Source organism: Nilaparvata lugens, chromosome 10 (genome assembly GCF_014356525.2).
Source record: "Nilaparvata lugens isolate BPH chromosome 10, ASM1435652v1, whole genome shotgun sequence".
Taxonomy (NCBI): Eukaryota; Metazoa; Arthropoda; class Insecta; order Hemiptera; family Delphacidae; genus Nilaparvata; species Nilaparvata lugens.
In genome coordinates this window covers 19,612,696-19,633,844 of record NC_052513.1, presented here as the reverse complement: position 1 = coordinate 19,633,844, position 21,149 = coordinate 19,612,696, and the positions used below count along the sequence as shown (strand labels likewise).

Here is a 21,149-nt window from a genome sequence, read left to right as displayed (position 1 = left end):
AGAAATGTGCACTATGGTATACCGACCATAAGTCAGTTAACGGTTTTTTGAAAATTCTGGCATTAATACTCATTTTTATGAAAATGTGTATATGAACAAAATTGTAGCTTATTCAAATGCCTACAAGTTTTGTCCTTATTATTTTTCTCGTATATTCATATATTCAATCACAAATTGAAGAAAACTATAGACATCAAAAGAGTATTCTACAAGTTCAGCTCTGTAACTCCTCATCTATGGAATATTTTGAGATGATTCTATATTGGTCTTGTAGAAGAAGTTATTTTCAACAAAAAAGGTCTCTTGTAAAATTCGGTTAATATGTACGGTTAAAAAGTTATAAGCAAAAATACGAGAGAAGAGCATTTTCACTGCTCATTATCTTTCAGAGGCTCCAAGCTTCAAATCAATCTTGCTGAGAAGAAAACCGATTGGACCGCTTTTGACATCTAGCGGCAGAAAAGTGAACTAATTTCATAATTTCTGCACGCTCCTGCATTCTAGCGATAGAGATTTGAACTAATTTTGTAAATCAAATATGGCGTCTAACCGAAGTTTAACGAGGAGAGCCGATCTTTTCCGAAGTTACATCCCATTTTGCGTCAGCTGTGTTGACGTCATAACCAAATTCCCAAACTAAAAGCAAAGCATTGACAACTCAGCAGCCAGAAAAGAAAGAAGTGATTTTGTGTGGTATTGCATGAAAAATGGGTTTATTTAGAGAAGTTTTGCGATTTTGAAGGGAAAATGTGTGTAATTTAATCAACCTAATACATCTAATGTTCAAATAAAGGGTTTTTTCAAGTTTAGTTCACTAAAATGACGAAAATGTTTGGTCGCCAAAGTAACTCTTCAACTAAAACAATCTTGTTGAAATCGCCAGATTCGGATAGGGTTCGTGAAGTAGTGATTACCGAAATTGTGGTTCCAAATAGTCGAAATTCAGTTGAAAGAATATCACAGATTGACAGAATGGACACAAAAAACATGAGTAAACCTCCAAGAAAGAGACGCCTGGATCATTTGAGCCAGGAGGAAAAAATCATGAGGAAGTAAGTTGAATTTAATTGTTTTCTTGAAATTACTTGTGTGCTAAATATGTGATTATTTGTACATGTTTAGAATTATTATCTTTAAATATTTGAGCAAATCCCAAGTTACACAGTACGGTATTTGAAGTAGGCTAATCCATGCTCAGATTGCATTGAATTACGATATGATTGCATCAGCCATAGAAGGACATGATACCAAATTACCATTTCCATTTTCCTGTTTGGAGAATTGTTGTTTTCATTCTCATATTGCATATTAATGACTCATATAAAGTTCTACTTTCTTTTGTCAATAAATATTAGTCATTCTCCAGCAGTTTGGATAAACTATACCGCAATGTCTGAGTAATTTACTAACCCTACCGTACCTAGATATGTAGCAGCTTCCATAATACTAAGATGTGAAATGAAGATGTCATCATTGTTCATGCTTTGTTTATATGATTTACTTGAATAATTAATAGGGTCTAAAGTAAATCCACCATTAAAATAAGTTTACGATTATTCAGCCCACCAAGATACCGCTTTTCTTGAAATTTATTTTTAATTTTCATGAAGGTAGAACTTCTTTAAATCTATAAATCAAGTAGTACTGGGTTAATTAAAATTTTTTCAAATAAAAAATTTATTATTGCTAATTATCTTACATAGTCTCTAGTGCCTACTAAATTCTTACTTCTAATTCTACATTGCTAGATTGACCTAGTTCCATTTTATAGCTTACAGCTTTATCAAACACCGGTAGATTATTGGTTCATTTCTAGAACCAGTCTCAACCTAACATTGATACTGATTTTAAGATCAATTTTACTTTTAAATTCTACTTTGCTAGATTGATCTAGTTTCATTTTATACCTTAGAGCTTTATCAAATACCAGTAAGCCTAGATGATTATTTATTGGTCCATTTCTAGAACCAGCCTAGATGATTATTGGTCTATTTCAAGAACCAGTCCCAACTTAACATTGATACTAATTTTCAGATCGGTTTTAAGCTTATTGATTGTATCACATTCCGCCTCTCGTGGATTCTCCTCTTTGAATCTTTCTAAATATTGCATCGTTAGGTAAATTCTACGATTTTGTTTTATTCTTTTCTCAATCATGATTTTTCGTTTTTCTTACTACAGGAAACTGAAAAACAGAGAAGCTGCACAAACATCAAGAGACAGAAAAAAAGCTAGACTAGAAGAACTGGAATCGGCAGTTTGCCGGCTGCAGAAGCAGGTAAATTTTCTCAAATTTCAAAATAAAATATCAATTTTATCTAAAAAAAATATTTATTATTATCAAATGAAAATGGATTTTTGTTTAATTATAATTATTAATTAATTAGCATTTGAATAAATGTGCAATATCTCAGTAATTTCCATCTGTAAAAAATATGTTTTTGGACTCAGGGGACCTTGAAACATATAGGAACCTTAAAAAATTTGGTGTAGGTTACCTTGAATTTTTTGTAAAGTAATACTTTTCCTACCTATGGTAGTAGGTAGGACAAGAGGAGGTAATAAACTTTAACTGAGTTCCATAAACTATCATATTGAAGAAAACATTGGTTCTATATCAAAACCTATTGAATAATAAAGATTCCCCAAACTTGATTGAAGTTGTAATATTGAATGAATAACTTGGAAGTCTATACCGTTCCATAATCTTGTCAGATAATTTGACAAGCCCTATTTCCTCTCATAATTTTATCTTAATTTTTCCTTGGCAGGCAAGAATAGATACCTATTCCCATATTTTATGTATGAACTCAACTAAAATGTGAATTTTACTTTGTGAAAATATTCAGAATTTTTAAATGGATAATTGGTTCAAAATTCAGAACTTTAATCAATAAACTGTGTCGTGAAAACTTTATAACTTACTCAAATAAAATGAACTTTTTTTGTGAAATAAACTTTATATTCAACTAAAATGTGAATTTTACTTTGTAAATATATTCAGAACCTTTAAATGAATAATTGAATGAAAAAGACTAAGAAATTGTCAAAAACCACAGATTTATTGATACTTAGAAGACTGGTTTCGGTTATTACACCATTGTCAATCTCTAATAAAGTCTGATATATTCAGTTTATCAGAGATTGACAATGGTGTAATAACCGAAACCGGTCTTTCAAAGTATCAATAAATCTGTGGTTATTGACAATTTCTTACTCTTTTTCATTCAATATGAATAATTACCACAATATCAACTTCTCAACTACACAAAAAATGAATAATTGGTTCAAAATTCAGAACTTTAATCAATAAACTGTGTCGTGAAAAAACTTTATACTCAAATAAAATGAACTTCAAACTTTTTTGTGTCATAAACTTTATACTGGACTAAACTGTGAATTTCACTTTGTGAATAGGCCTATACTCTAAACCTTCAAATGAATAATTCAAAATTCAGAACTTTAATCAATGAAACACCTTTACGAATATCAGATAATCTGTCGATTCATTATCCATCAAATCTAGCTTGAGCACCCTTTGAATAATTGAATATCAATGCTCTATTTCGCGTATTGATTGATACCTCAAGGTCTTCAACCTAGTTTAACAACACGTGCAAAATTAATCAATCTTTTAATAAACTGCGAGCTCTTAGATTATTTTTGAAAATAATCATTGGAAAGCAGCTTGGATTTAACAAAAATGCTAGGCCTACCGTAAAACTGTTCCAACTAATTTCGAAACTCTAAATTTGGAAGGAATTGGTTTATTGTAATTAGAAATGTAATAAAGATTGATTGATTGATTGAGTACTTTATTTATGTAGATTACAATATACTGGCTTATACACTTATATACAATAGCTTACAATACAGCAAAATTATAGATGAATTTTCATAATATAGACTAAGAAAATAATTATATTGTAATGCATCTACATAAATTGGCGGAGCTTTGGACATATCAATGTCCATTCTTCGGAAAGAATATTAAAAATATCCTCCCCACTAACTATCTACCAAGATCACAGACCAAAAAACAAAATAATCTATAACCTACTATAATAGAGGAAAGAACTGGCTTATACACATACGGAATAATAAAATTATGTTTGACACATAACGTCTTAAATACTGGACTTATTAAGGTGAAATTTTGCATATTTTCTTTATTAACCGAGAATGGTGATTGGCCTATTTTCATTAAATTTTCCAATATTTTGTTTCGTCAAGTTTTCGGTTAGTAAAGTTTTAAAATAGAAACTTGCGGAGAACGGGTTACCTGCTAGTTAGAAATAAGATAGGATTTAACAAAAATGACAACATAAAACTCTTCAAATCAATTTTAAAATACCAAATGAAATATCCATATACTTTCCAGAGTTTTTAGATTGAATTTAAGATTTGAAGAACCAATCTACTGTAGGCCTACAAGTGTTAAAAAACACAATTAACATACAACTCTTCCATTTATTGTAAATTTTCAGTCATAATTATTGTCTTTCCTTCTATAGTGAGGTCCACGTAATAATGGCAGTGGAGAAAGATAGGAGAAAACCGTTGCCGAACCTTTGTCTTGTCAATGCCTTCTATAGACGGTAGCAGAAACAGGTTTATTGATGTAATATTAACTGTTCATTCTCGTTTAAAATAGTCAATAATTATATTTTATTAAGCAAGAAATTATATTTTTCAATAAACTCATAATGAATTTCCATAATTAAGATAAAAAACTTTGTTAATTGATTATGAATTCTACATTGTTAAAAGACGATCTGGCAACAGAGCAAAGCGAGAAAGAGATAGCGCTATCTGCTTTGTTGAATGATAGACAAGGATAGCAATACCATTGCTAATATAAAACACTGCTATTATAACGTGGACCTCACTATAAGATAGTTTAGCTCACATAATTATTGATAACCTACCATATTTTGGAGTTTTTGTAGGGTATATAACTTGATTAATGGTGAAAGAAGGAAAATGAATTTGTAGAAAAAAGCTTGAAGAAAATCTGTTATCATAGAACTCTAATAACTACTTTTTCTCAAAAAGAATAACATACTGATAAGCGTCACTTTAGTGCTTGTTGAGAAAACCCTTAGCACTATAAAAAATGATGTAAATTGATGTAATGCATTGGGTACACTCAGCACAAGAGATAAGATAACTTTAATTGCTTTTTCAAGTTTAACATGTGGCTGTAAGTTACTTGACTGAACATTGATTTATGTTAAAAATTTATCTCAACTTTTCAAATACTTTAGTACCGCAGAAAAAATCAAGCATTTTTTATGCTAATAGACCTCTATTCAACTCTGAAATTGTTTAAATACTTCAATTAATATAATACGTATAAATTCATTTTAATTACAGATGGAAATTACTGATAAATTGCAATTATCCAAATGCTAATTAAATTTATAATTATTATTAAACGAAAATCCAAACAAATTCTGTAATTCACCCCGAAGACTCCTGCTACTGCAAATATTGACAACAGGGTAAACAGCTAGATGGAAATTCGATGAGCGCTACTATTCAAAAGTTTTCGGGGTGAATTACAGCATGTATTTGGATTTTCGTTCAATAATAATTACCATTAAAATCAACTCTTGATTTTGGTGTGCAATCAATATAACATGCGATTGTAAATCGATAGGTCATTATAAAACTATGATATATAATATATATATATATATATATTATATACTACTATTCTTTCTCTGTAAATATACATTTTTATACTAATCATCTCTCTATAGTGAGGTCCACGTTATAATGGCAGTGTTTCATTAGAAATCGTATTGCTATCCTTGTCTATCATTCAACAAATCGGGTAGCGCTATCTCTTTCTCACTTTGCTCTGTCGCCAGATCGTCTTTTAACAATGTAGAATTAATAAATTAACAAAATATTCCGTCTTAACTATGAAAATTCATTATGAAATTATTGCAAAATATTATTTCTTGCTTAATAAAATATAATTGAGTATTTTAAACGAGAATGAATAGTTAATATCACATCAATAAACTGTATCAGTTACCGTCTATAGAAGGCATTGACAATAGAGGATCGGCAACGTTGTTATCCTATCTTTCTCCAATGCCATTATAAGGTGAACATCACTATAGCAATTCAAAAATAACATTTTTTGGACTCCTCTTTATATTTTTCAATTTGAGTGATTAATTAATTTCATTCAATTTCTGTTTTTAGTGCGATGTCCTGAATGATAGACAAGGATAGCAATACAATTGCTAATCAAACACTGCCATTATTTCACAATCAACTTAAGGACAAAGAAACAGGCTACAGTCCAAAATTTCTTTTTATCCCAATTTCATAAAATAAATTGTCCAAGTAAAGGTTATGTGCGACTTTTCAATTCTTCACTAACTTCTACATTGAAACAAAACACAATCACTTAACAATAACGTGGACCTCACTATAGCAATTCAAAAATAACATTTTTTGGACTCCTTTGTATATTTTTCAATTTGAGTGATTAATTAATTTGTGTTTTTAGTGCGATGTCCTGAATGATAAACAAGGATAGCAATACAATTGCCAATCCTACAATGCCATTATAACGTGGACCTCACTATAGCAATTCAAAAATAACATTTTCCTCCACCTACTGTCAAAAGTACTTACTTTACTCCCTGAAACATGATACTAAAGTGTCACTTTTTCGCTCTCGGTACTAAAAAACAGAAAAACTCCCTAGGAGTAAAAGTGACTCCATTTAAATAACATGGGAAGCATCTCTATTTTAAAAACGTACATTTGGAATAGGTCAGAAGGTCTAAGCTCAGATGAGGAAGCATATAGAGTAGTCATTAAACCAACTAAATTCAATACCTCAACTAGACATTTGATCGATATATAAAATTTATGTTTGTATGCTGACATTATTATTACAAACTTCATATCACTATACTAAAAAATATGTATATATTTTTTTCTTTTATTACATGTTATTCAAAATATCAGCCAACGAATATTACTTATTATCTAATCAAATTTGAAACGGGAACTTCATCATAGCTGTAGTTTTGGCTGTCATTGTTGTTACAACTTTAGCTGACAGATAGTGCTGTCGGAGGAGAACTGATTACAAGCCAGCTGTTTCTGTTTACTTTTTAGATTATGCTGTAACACATTGTTTGGTCACATACGTTTTTAAAAATTATTCTATTAGCAGTTTTTATAAAAATGTAGGTGGAGGAAAAATGTTGTGTATATCACGAGTGAAAAATGTTTTTTCTCCCTCAGGAAAATTGTAGCCCTCGGCTTCGCCTCGGGCTTCAAATTTTTCCCTCAGGGAGAAAAACAGCACTTTTCACTCTAGATATACAAATAACTATTTTTGGACTCTTTTGTATATTTTTCACTCTGTGTTATTTATTAATTTTGTTTTAATTTGTGTTTTTAGTGTGACATCCTCTGTGACAAATACGAGACGGTCAGTTTGGAACGTGACGCCCTGAAGCGTGAACTGGCCGCAGCCAACGAAGAGCTGTGGAGATGTCGTGTTGAAGGAGACCTGAAGGTGGACCTTAAGGGCGACCTTAAGGTGGACGCAGCTGTCATGACCGAAGGACCTGCAGTGTCCCTCTCTCTCTCACTCCCTCTGCCGCAGGGATTGACAGCTGTTGTTCCCATCTCTGTCTCGCCTCCCTTAGCACGCCGTCTGCCGGCTCTGGCCAATCACAGGTGAGGCAACAATAGAAATGCTGTCTTCTTTTTTAAGCCCGGTCCAGACGATCAAGTTTAGCTTCAGTCTTTTGCTCAAGCAAAAGACGGATCTTTCGGTTCAAGCAAAAGACGTATGTAAAATTGTGTCCACACGCCGTCTTATGTCGTCCGTTTTCCTATTTTTGATATTGTTTGATATGGTTGATTGAGTCTGAATTGTATACGGTTGATATATCCGGTGGATGAGTTATAATTATATTGTATTTTTTCGCTGATTCAACTGGATAATCCTATATTTAACAACACATTGGGGCAATTCAACTCATGCAATACATGTATTTAGGATTCAAAAGTGGGCAGTTAGAGTGATGGTGGGTGAATCTATTAGAGCAAGTTGTAGAGATTATTTCAAAGAGTTGAAGATTCTCCCACTACCAGGTGTATATATTTTAGAGGCTCTTTGTTTTATTGATAGGAATAGAGATAGGTTCAATACAGGAGAGTTGTTCCACTCATACAATACCAGATATAGACAAAACCTCAGAGACGACACTCATCGAACTGGTATGTATGAGAGGGGGGTAAAGAGTGCAGGAATTCGGCTTTATAATTCATTGCCAACACGCATAAAAGCTCTTACAGGTGATAAGTTCAGAATTAAGGTGAGGGAGGAGTTGTTGCAGGTTTGTCCTTATTCCAGTGAGGAATTCTTTTTGCATTATAGAATGCAAATATTGACGACTTAGATTATAATTGACAAATCCTTATACCCCTTTCATAGGTGGTCAGTGGGATGAAAAAAAATGAAAATGAAAAATGACAAAAATATTATTGTTAATCGCTGAATGGCTTTGTTTACATGTCATATCTCGAGACACAGTGATTGTAAATGGATTGAAATTTTGTAGATAGTATTCTTATCAACAATATAGTACAAAATCATAATATCAACATCAAATTCTGAGAGTATCATGAGAATCAAGAAAAAAAGGGTTAAATGGCGTTATACACAATCGATAAAAAAACTTGCTTATTTTCTAGTACTCGCGAGGCATTTTATTAATTTGAGGGCGCTGAATCCGAATCTAAAATCACAATTTCTCTATCTCCATTTTTACGCGATTCAGGTTTTGGTGGATAGGCAAAAGACGGACGGTTTGATGGAAAAAGATTGCCGGCCGATACATTTCAAGTTTGACGACTTAAGCTTGAAGACACATCCGTTTTACCGTACAGAAGCAACGACTTACATGCTCAGAATTTTGCTTGGAAAACGTTCATGGTAGAGTACTAGTTTTTGGTAGAGTAGAGTGGGATAGCACCGTGGGATAGTACTCTACCACTTGCCTTCCCCCACCACCGCTTTTCACTCTACTCTATCACTATCTCTACTAACAATCTCGAGCTATTAGAGTCGAGCTATCAAGTTTAAGAAGTATTGCTATTTATTAAAAAGTATCAATTTATTGAAAATTATTAAAAAGTGTCAGTTTAATAGTGTTAATCCTATTATATTAAGCGAGTAATTTCTGTTTATGGTTATCTGGTTATGTATGTTGAACGGATCTCGAAAACGGCTCTAACGTTTTTCACGAAATTTGGAACATAGTAGGTTAATGATAAAATTCGATTGCACTAATAGGTCTCATCCCTGGGAAAACTTGCTGAAGGACATGAAAAGGATAATAATTATTCATCCTTGGAAAACAGATGATAATTTCGTCGTCTGTCGATAACAAGAAGATGCGTGTGCGTGTGTGGGGGATCAGCTGTGTAATCAATCAGCTCATCTCACGAGAAAAATTGGATCGAAATTTTAATTGACTTGATCAAGATAGCCTAATCTGATTTGTTGACATGACATGGTATATCATTCTAAATTAGAGTATATCATAATAGTCAAAGTTAATCATTATTTTACAGTTTTAAGTGATTAGTGAGTGTTATTTTGTTATTCAATTTGGTTTGTAAACAATCTAAATTAGAACTTTTCTGTTTTCAAATATTTGGACTGAAAATTGGACCTGAATTCAAGTGTATGGAACATAACCTACTCTTTGGTCTATTTATAGAGTATAAATCAAAATTCGGGGAAGAAACAGTTTTGGGCAGTGCCTGTTAGTCCTTCCTCAATCATTTTGAAGAATTGTGTTCTGTTTATCAATAAATAAATAACGAGCGAAACTCGGTGCCCCGATATTAAGTGTTTAAGTGTTAATTTATTAAAAAGTATTGACATTCTAAGGTTAGTTGTGCTCACTAGACAACACACTTTACCTTCTATTCTCAATTGTAGTGAAAACAGTTACTAGACCAAGTAAGTAGAGTAGAGTTAGCTCGGTAAAGTTTAGTATGCTAGCATAGAGAAACAATAGCATAAGTAGATATCCCATGGTATAGGGCGTTTATGTCGCAACTTTTACTGTTATCTCAAGCCGATTACTGTTGATTATTGTTGAACTTTACTGTTTTGTTGAGGTGAGAGTGTATGAACGGCACAATATGAGAGATCACCAGTATCACACAGCTTTACGGGAAAGAATTACATGAACTATCGGCTTGAGATAACAGTAAAAGTTGCGACATAAACGCCCTATATCAAGGGATATCTACTTATGCTGCTGTTTCTCTATGATGCTAGTTACTAGACCACTAACTCTACTAGTGAAAACTGGGCTTACTTGTCTGTAGCTCTACTATTTGTTTCTATTGAAATATATTTGTGTCAAAGAAGTGGTTGACAAAATTGCTTTGTGTTCATTATTTATGGAGATATACCAAAACATCACAGTAGAACTTTAATGTTGAATTATGTATGAATTGTTGAAGATGTCTCTGCATAAATACTAGATTTGCATTACATCAATTTATTCTTTACTATATCCGCAATCAAAATGGAGCATTGAATACATATAGTGAGGTCCACGTTATAATGGCAGTGGAGAAAGATAGGAGATCAACGTTGCCGATCCTCTGTCTTATCAACTTTGCCTTCTATAGACGGTTGCTGATACAGGTTTATTGATGTAATATCAACTGTTCATTCTCGTTTAAAATAATCAATTAGATTTTATTAAGCAAGAAGTGGATTTTTCAATAATTCCAGAATGATTTTTCATAATAAAAATGAAATATTTTGTTATTTTATTATTAATTGACCAAGCGAAGTGAGGTCTAAGATTCGAGTCGACGGTTTTGCATTTCTCTTTATGTTTATATGTTCCGCATTTACAGCGAAACGCAGCAATAGATTATCATGAAATTAGTCAGTTATGTTCCTTTTTGAATTTCGCGTCGACGTATACTTAAGGTTTTTTTGAAATTTTGCATTTCAAGGATAATTGACCGAGCGAAGTGAGGTCTAAGATTCAAGTCGACGGTTTGGAATTTCTCTTAATGTTTAAATGTTTGAATGTTTATCTGTTGCGCATTTACGGCGAAACGCGGTAATAGATTTTCATGAAATTTGACAGGTATGTTCCTTTTTTAATTGCGCGTCGACGTATATACAAGGTTTTTGGAAATTTTGCATTTCAAGGATAATATAAAAGGAAAAAGGAGCCTCCTTCATACGCCAATATTACAGTAAAAATCAGACTATAGAATTATTCATCATAGATCTGCTGACAAGCGATTTCACAGATGTGTGGAGAAGCCAGTCTATTGCTGTATTTCCATAAGGTCTATAGTTTCAATCAGGTGCTTGTGGATGAGAATACTGCGTGAGGTCTACTGTTCACAGAACTACTAGTACAAAAGGAAAAGGAGTCTCCTTCGAACGCCAATATTACCGTAAAAATCAGACTTTAGAATTATTCATCATAAATCAGCTGTCTAGTGGGTTATAAATTGCATGCAATGACGCATGCAATTTAATATCTCAATGTAGCTTGGTGAAAAACCGCTGTTGTGTGGACTATTAATTGCTTGCAGTGAAGCATGCAATTGATAACTTGAAGTAGCATAGTATTTTCTCTCGACTTTTCTCTGCTTTCAACTCGGTAAGCTTTTGATGATAGTAGCATAGCTGTTCACATCAAATTATTAGCATTGTCGAAACAACAACCCAAACAGCCATTACTCGTTTATATACCGATATCTCGCCGACACGACAGGACAGGACAGGACAGAATTTACTCTGATGGACAGTATTAGAAGAGACTGTGGTTTATAACTGCGCGAGGTCTACTGTTCACAGAACTACTAGTTCTACATTGTTAAAAGACGATCTGGCAACAGAGCAAAGCGAGAAAGAGATAGTGCTATCCGCTTTGTTGAATGATAGACAAGGATAGCAATACCATCGCTAATTAAACACTGCCATTATAACGTGGACCTCACTATATATATTGAATACGTCTTAGGGCTTTGAACTCTCAATCACAGAATTGTGTCCGCATTTGAAATTAAAAAACATGATTCTTATCTCTTATCTTAAGAAGTTACTTTTCATACAGTACTAATTTAAAAATGTTTTTGAAACTTAACTTGACTGCTCCAAGAAATAACACAAAACTTCTCAAATATTTTGTAGGCAAAACCACTTTCCATACGCCCAGTGGTCACCCTTCCAGCTGCCGCACCTCCAACTTGTGGTGCTGGTGATTTTGGCAGACCTGGCTGATGACGTCATCGACTGCTGGCTCAGCAACAGTGACAAGGTTGGCACACCTGATTTCGAAGAGCTTGAACTGTTTGCCGATTCTCTCTTCAAACAGGCCATGGATTTCGAGGTTGGTTTTGGTCTCTCATTTTATTTAGTACTTTCTGTTTAGTCCTAGAGATATTACTTTTTAGATGAAGAGGGGACCGATTTGTGGTTGCGCAGTTTGTAGGATGGAGAGAGAGAGTGTAGAGTAGAGTAGTGGAGAAAGCATGCTGGATGCTGGCACTGAAGTAGGGAGAGAATGCTGTAAGGTAGTGCCAGTGATTAGTCAAGGAAAGAGTACCGTTTCCACACTCTCTGTCTTCGAGTGAGAGTCGTGTAAAAATTAATTTCTCTCTGTCTGTAGGTATTGATGTATAGTAGGGATGGGTATCGAAAAGACAAAACATCGATGTTTTTTTCACCTTAACATCGATAAGTGAAAAACATCGAACAGTAAACATCGATGTTTTAAACATCGACGCATCGCCGTACATTTACGGATGATACTACGAAGACTATTATACAGAGTATTTCAGAAGTAGTGTCGAACATTCTAGGGTATTGTTCCTGGATGATAGGAGATTACAAATGTCGTATTTGAAGTGTCCAAAACTCAGCGGTTATCCTTATAGCTACCATTTTCTTTTTTTCACTTAGGAATTTTTATCTCAAAATTAAATAATTTTGAACAAATAAATACTCAAAAGCATCAGAAACGATGAATGAATAGATTTTTATTAGTATTAATAAAGTAAAAATGATACAATGTACAGTATATGATACTTTACACTTATTCTTGATAAAAATGATAAAACGGGGCGAAATCAATTTGATTGAACCCACAACACTTCTGTTAATAAGCTTACAGAGTATTAGTTTACTATTTTGTATAGATATAACTCAATTATTTTGGAAGTTGATTGATTCATTGGCATATTTTTTCATAATCTCGATATACTTAATAGTACAAAACAACTTCTAAAGTGACTACAATTTTATCTGGAGCTATTGTTCCAATATTTTAACAGTTGCTCACTGGAATTACAGCAATTTTGGACTTGTGGTATTCAAGTAACAGTCTTTCGAATAATTGAAGTAAGGTTGTGACTAGAAAGACACATCAACTCTATTATAGGTAGTTTACAAGATTTGTCATCTTCATAGTCAAGTCAGAAACCTCTCGGGATATCCTTGAAGATTCTGTCTGGAATTTCATCCTAAGCTAATTTTAGCAATCATTGTTACTCATATCGTATTCATTCAATACCTGATAGCTTTATTTAGGTAATGGAAATGATTAAAGTTTTTTATATGGATATCTACACTCCTTACAATACGAGGACCTCTATTCCAGAGCTAGATTAATTGGTGTTAAACGTATGTTGAGGAAAGCACTTGTAATAAGAAAAAACTGTTTCTTCTTAAGAAACGAAGAATCCGACCTTTTATTTAATTCTAAATAAGTATCTAACCTTGACAAGAGCTACAGAAGTTATGTAAATCTTCAAGAGTATCCAACAGTCTCACATAAAAATACAGAGAGCCTAAATGAAAAATTCATTTTAGTTGGGAAAAACATCGGATGACCGATGTCTAGGTAAAACCATCGATAAGTGAAAAACATCGAACAGTAAACATCGATGTATCGATACCCATCCCTAATGTATAGTCAGATTCACGTTGTAAATTTAGTGGAAATTATACGAATTGAATAAAAGCGACTCGATGTGGAAATTATATATATTGCTTAGGCAATTTGCGTGCAATAGAACGGCACAAGTGGCCTCTATTTATTGCAACTGTCATAAAAAATGTGTTTTGGAACTCATAACTGTTGGATAGGTTCCTGGAAGGATCTTATTCTCCTTTTAAAAATTCTCGACACTTCAAAAAAATCGATTTGATTTGACAGTTTATTACCAATTGCAACGCATCTTTCTAATGGAGCAGTGCAGCTTCTAAGAACGGCATGAAATTGATGGTACTGTCTCAAGTTCCGCGCTGGTACAATGACGCCAACTTCTATACGTCCATGTAGACAGTCATGCAAAAAAATTGCATCATTCTTCGCCATTCCAAAGATTCAATTTTCACCTCGTTGCAAAACTGTTTATAAGGAAGCTGCTCCAAATCCGGCATGAGCCTCTTCAACACCAGACGTACAAACCTTCTTTGCACAGATTCTATTTTCTTTGTAGTGCATATTCCAAACGATGGACGCGTACTCCAAGTGACATCGGACGATGGAACAAAAGAGTGTCTTCAATGTTTGAGGATTTTTGAAGTTTCTGCCAATCCTCCTTATTACACCAAGCTGTCTTCTCGCTTTAGCTACTATATCATCAATATGCGCGTTAAAAAGTAGTTTACTATCAAATATGACACTCAGATCCTTCACACAGGCCACACGTTGAATTTGTCTGTCAGCAATGTTATACTGAAATCTCAAGGTATTCGTTTTTCTTGAAAAGCTCATTACAAATGTTTTGCTTACGTTGATGGGCATGCCATTTTTCATGGACCAATTCGAAGCTTGATTAAGATTTCTCTGCAATGACATTGAGTCTTCTTTAGAGCTAATTTTCCTGAATATTTTCAGATCATCAGCGTACATCAGCACATGACAATCAAGATTCTCTACAATGTCATTCATGAATATACTGAATTGTAACGGTCCACGATTAGAGCCCTGAGGAACGCCAGATGTTGCTAGAAAGTTCTTAGAAGTAGCTCCTCTGAAGAATACAAATTGAATAAAAACGACTCGATGACGTCAAAATGACTAATTTATCAAATAAATTTGAGATACTTGTTTCGGTTGTCACACCATTATCAAGCTCCAGTATATAATGTAGAGTTCATTAGAGATTGATAATGTGTAAAGAACCTGAATTTCACTATATAATATTCTCTTCATCCATGTGGCTCTATTTGTTATTTATTCACTTCTATATCTATCTTTCTTCATCTTCCGCAAATTATGATTAAAATTCATATTGGCTATAATGTTCCATCTTCCAAACAGAAATATTCAATTGAATAAATTGAAAATCACAGAATTTATGATTTATCATTGTAATGTTCTGTGGAAATTTGGATTAAGCACTTGATAGAGTAATGAATTGAAACGGTGACTCAAAATCCAAAATAACCAAAACTACAGGACTTATTGTTTTTAAAAGTTTTGTTTCTTTCCCTGCTGTCAAACCCCCTTTCTCATCAGTTTGTGGTAGCGTATATGGTTGTAAGGAACAATATAACAAAGCTTACATAATAAATTTATAGATGGAAATGAAATCGAAGTTGCATTTGTTCAAATGCTAATTAATGAATAATTATTATTAAATGAAAATCTCAATTAAATGCTGTTAATCCCAATTAATTTCCATCTAGCTGTTTACCCTGTTGTCAATATTTGCAGTAGCACAAGTCTTCGGGGTGATTTACAGCATTTAATTGGGATTTTCGTTCAATAATTGATTATTTCAATATAATATCATATTTAATTATTATGTTCTTCAATGAATAATTAATATTAAATGAAAATCTCAATTAAATGCTGTTAATCCCAATTAATTTCTATCTAGCTGTTCACCCTGTTGTCAATATTTGCAGTAGCAGAAGTCTTCGGGGTGATTTACAGCATTTAATTGGGATTTTCGTTTCATAATTGATTATTTCAATATAATATCATATTCAATTATTATGTTCTTCATGTTATAATATTTAAATTTGTATATTAATATTTTATTATATATATTCAAGTGTCCCACACAGGGTAGCCTATAGGGAACACATTAGAAATTAGGAAACAATATTGTATTTGCTTTATTGAATGTATTTGATTGTTTTTTTTTTTTAATAAAGAATAAAGAATAATAATTGATAAATTTATGCTCTTGTCAGTCTGATTGATATTCCCGATGATATTTCAACTATAAAACCCCAAATTTATCCAATTTTCAACTAAAAAACAACATTTTCCAATTTTTAATTAATTTTTTTTATATTTTTCAGGAAGCTGACAACTTCTTGCCATGCATTCCAGAATCCAGTGGAGACTCCATGGACTCCGACGGACCGTCCGCCGCCTGCTCCCCGTCTGCAGACAGTATGCAGACGTATGCATCATCATCCACCGCTGCTAGTCCACTAGCAACCTACAATGCATCTACTGAACTCGAAATGGAGGAAGTTAAACATGTAGTTTCTAACGATATTATCCCCTCACAACACAGTCTTTTCAAACCCTATTTAACATTGGAACCAGGAAACATCAACGTAGAGTCTGCAGAACAACGTAACATCAACGTAAATTCTGCTGGAGAAACTATCGGTACCTCGCAGAACGTCTGCAGAGAGTCTGTTGGGGAACAACGTAACATGAACGTACTGGCCACAGAGCAACGTAACATCAAAGTACTGCCTGAGGCTCCAAAGAACGTCTATAAACAGTCTGTTGGGGAACAACGTAACATGAGCGTACTGGCCACAGAGCAACGTAACATCAAACTACTGCCTGCAAATGGAGTAACTGAGGCTCCGAAGAACGTCTACAAACAGTCTTTGGAGGAGATGTGTAACATCCGCATAAAATCAGAAGATGATGTTACCGACGTTCCGAAGAAGATCTGCGTTGAAGAGAAACGTAACATGAGCGTACAGTACACAAATGGGGTTACTTCTCTCGTCTGCAGAGAGTCTGTGGCGGATAAAATCTGTGTACAGCCCACAGACACTCAGAAGAAGGCCATTATCAGACCGACCGCACAGCGTAACATCCGCGTAAAACCCGCCGACTCCCTGAAGACAGTCGGCCGACCGTACGTGCCGATACAGCCACGTGTGGCGGAGCCGTCTGCAGAGCCGATAGTGTTGATCTGCACACAGTCGGCAGACGAAGGTGGGAATTTTGTGTTTATGGGAGATGTGGTAATTGGGGAGGTTTGTTGTACTACAGCTGTAGCTGAAGAGGTGGTAATCAGTGAAGACTGTGACAATAACAGTTACTGTCAGGACAGTAGCAGTTACTGTCAGGACGGTAGCAGTTACTGTCAGGACAGTAGCAGTTACTGTCCAGATACTGACGACAGTGATGTGGAAATTGTCGAGGTAGATGAAAAGCCATCTTTGATAGAATTGGGAGAGAAATGTTTTTGCGAAGAAGGTCATTCTGATGATCATGGTTATGAATCGATCGGGTCTCCTGACAGTGATGTAAATGCCACTGTCAATCTGAGGCAGCTTTTTCCCGAGCTATGGTGAATAATTCATCCAAATTTATTAGTAAATAATGAATAATTCATGATAAAATAATGAATAGTTTGTTGTTTTTAAAGTTTGAATAGGTAGTTCATCAACAAAAATGTTTCAAATCATTGTGCTGTATGCAGGGACAATTATCTATGTAATTAGTGACAAAAATAATGAATTGTTTTTACTCTTTTTATGTATTTGAACACGACATGCAGTCGTGTTCTAATATTATTAGATTATATTTAGTAATATTTATTAAGTAAATATTAAAAACTTTTACTTACTGACTGTAAGTACAGTACTAACAGTCAGGAAGTAAAAGTTTTTAATATTTACTTAATAATCGACTGCATGTCGTGTTCAAATTCATAAAAAAAAGTGTGTTTATACAAAGCAGCTCGGAATGAATCAAGAAACCATCATAACCTGGAATTGTTTTTGATTTATGAATAGTAAATCGTCAACAAAATGTTGTGTATCATTTTTTTTTATGCAGCGACAATGATTCATGTAATGACAAAAAAAAGAATTGTTTTTGAGATATAAATAGTAAATCATCAGCAGAACAATATTTGTGTTCTATTATGTGAATGATTAGTTTTCTTTATAATTAACACAACTTGTAACTTTATATTGTGTAAATATGTTGATGAATTATCATAGTTTATAAAATATAATAAAATAAAATTTAAAAAAATTGAAATTTGAAACAAAATCAGTAGATTGTGTAGTGTTTGAATATGTAGCAAATTTGTAGATTGTGAATCTAAGTTTTTCAAAAAATTTGGATCATTTCATTTTGTGATAATGGTGATTAATTCATCAAAATGCACAAATTTATACATCACAGTATTTTATTGTAGAGTAATACAAATATATTGATAATCAATAGATTTCAGGCCCGGTTGCACAAAAGCCGGTTGAATTTTAACCGTGATTAATTTCACGAGAACCATTCAGTGAAGGAATTTTTGAAAAGACGGCTTCTCTGATTGGTTCTCGTGGTATTAATCACGGTTAAAATTTTACCGGCTTTTGTGCAACTGGCACTCAAGTGTTTTTGTTTCTGAAGCTATCGTAATGTTTTTGTAAATGTCTATTTATTGATAACCTTACTATTAAAATTCTCTATATTTATCAATAGTTTTGTATTAAAGTCGTCTGAAATTCATAATTTTTTCTCTAAATGTTACTAATTTATTATAGTCTTTATTGAATTAGGCTAAAACAAAATTTTGTAATTCCATAGCTAATAGAAGATTTAGTTTTATTTCTTTCATAAATTTATTAATTTGTTCATTTTGTAGTTTTTTGTATTCTCACTTTGAGTTCTATGTAGAGTTTATAAAAGTTGAATTATAATATCCATTGTAAATCGTTAATTAATTTTTTATGAAGGATATCTTGGAGGAATTTATATCAGATTCAAATTGTATCATCTGAATGAATGATTCTCGAATCTGGATCATATTCAAATTTTTTAAGTTCCTCCATCAATTTATCCTCTATTTCCTTGAAGTATACGTCCTCATTCTTCTATCTTTTGTATTTCTCATCTTAAATTTGATAGACTAATATAGTAGAATTTATCACTATTTTTACCTAGCTTAGAAATGGGAAAACACTGTCTCAGATTATTTAGTGTATAACATCTATGTCTCTATTGATAGGAAGATATTGTATTCTATATTTTGAACATCAATTTTGATTTGTATAGTTATTTATTCACAGCTTCGCATAGATTTAGAAACTATATTTGTTTGCTTCCTCGAGTACCGAATAAAAAGATGCATGGAAATTTGAAAAAAAATTGTTTTAAATTATTTTTTCGCCCCACTTGGATGTAATGAGCTGGTTTACGTGCGTCATATGGAGGCCGAAAGTGATTGTTTTCTGACCAGGCCGGTAAAATTTTTTCGCCCCACTTGGATGTAATGAGCTGGTTTTCGTGCGTCATATGGAGGCCGAAAATGATTTTCTGACCAGGCCGGAAAAAGTTTTACGGCCCTAGGGCTGTAAAATAACCTTTAAGTCAGCTGATTCTGATTTGATGTGAACGTGTTTACAAAATGGTTTATGAAACAGAATCAGTTTATGTTTCTAGAATTGAATAAGTATTCTGCAATAAGATACTATAATTTTATTTGGATGAATAAAATACAGATAAGATATATATATTATAAATTATTCAAATTCGAATTTCATAGTAGGTTAGAACTTCTAACCTAAACTTCCGAAGTCAACTACAACAAGCATTGTTGACGTTGACATTCAGATTGGCCAAATTTAAGTGTGCTAAAACAGCTGATCAAAAAACTTTTCATTATTTGTGTTTATTATTCAAGAATCAAAACATTTATAATAAAATCATCTTATTGTCATTTGGAAGAATAAAAAGTATAAACTCAACCTCTTACATAATTAAACATAATCTTTTAGGTTATTTAGACAAAAAATCAGAATAAAAAATAAAAATACTTGGACAATTACCTGATATTCAGATTACCTCAGATTTGCTAGAGCTATGACCTTCCTGTTTTGCTTTCGGAAGTGCCTAATAAACAATTATTCTCATATTTATATTGTTTATTTTTCGGTGTGACGAAAAATAACGTTCTCACCATGGGCAAAAATGTTTTTCCGGCTCTCAATCTTTTCTAGTTCTCGGCCTACGGCCTCGGACTTGAAAACCGATTTCGAGCCGGAAAAGTCTCATTTTCGGCCCTAGGTGCGAAATATACTATAACGGCCCTAGGGCTGTAAAATAACCTTGAAGTCAGCTGATTCTGAATTGATGTGAACGTGTTTACAAAATAGGTTATGGAACGGAATCAGTTTATGCTTCTAGAATTGAATAAAGTATTTTGCGATAAGATACTATCATTCCATTTGGATGAATGAAATACAAATGAGATATTATAAACTATTCAAATTCAATTTTCAGAGTATAATAGAATCTAACCTCAAACCTCATAGTACTTCGTTTATCACGAAACATGGTGAATAATTTTGGAACTACTTGGGCAATATCCATGTTGCTGAATGTTTTTACAAATAATTTATGAAACGAAATCAGTTTATGCTTCTAGAATTGAATAAGTATTCTGCAATAAGATACTATCATTTTATTTGGATGAATAAAATACAGATAAGATATATATTATAAACTATTCAAATTCGATTTTCAGAGTAGGATAGAACTTCTAACCTAAACTTCCGAAGTCGACAACAAGCGTTGTTGACTTTGACATTCAGATTGGCCAAATTTCAAGTGTGCTAAAACAGCTGATCAAAAAACTTTTCATTATTTGTGTTTATTAATCAAGAATCAAAACATTTATAATAATATCATCTTATTGTCATTTGGAAGAATAAAAAGTATAAACTCAACCTCTTACATAATTGAACATAATCTTTTAGGTTATTTATACAAATCAGAATAAAAAATAAAAATACTTGGACAATTTCCTGATATTCAGATTACCTCAGATTTGCTAGAGCTATGACCTTCTACTTTTGCTTTCGGAAGTGCTTAATAAACAAT

The 21,149-nt window shown here is 32.9% G+C and overlaps 1 protein-coding gene across 3 annotated transcripts; it reads left to right on the top strand.

Moving 5' to 3' along the window:
- The first annotated feature begins 632 nt into the window (after positions 1 to 632).
- Positions 633 to 19,393, top strand: LOC111046656. Of its 3 annotated transcripts, none has more exons than XM_039436500.1 (6): positions 633 to 1,052; positions 2,182 to 2,278; positions 7,439 to 7,719; positions 12,236 to 12,434; positions 16,367 to 17,355; positions 17,398 to 19,393. In XM_039436500.1, the coding sequence occupies exons 1-6, from the start codon at positions 820 to 822 to the stop codon at positions 17,612 to 17,614; spliced, it is 2,016 nt and encodes a 671-aa protein (XP_039292434.1). In that variant the 5' UTR covers positions 633 to 819; the 3' UTR covers positions 17,615 to 19,393. The 3 variants fall into 3 exon arrangements, with proteins under 3 accessions (XP_039292434.1, XP_039292433.1, XP_022187947.2); XM_039436499.1 differs by having other exon boundaries at positions 16,367 to 17,365; positions 17,408 to 19,393; XM_022332255.2 differs by having other exon boundaries at positions 16,367 to 19,393.
- The last annotated feature ends 1,756 nt before the right edge of the window (positions 19,394 to 21,149 follow it).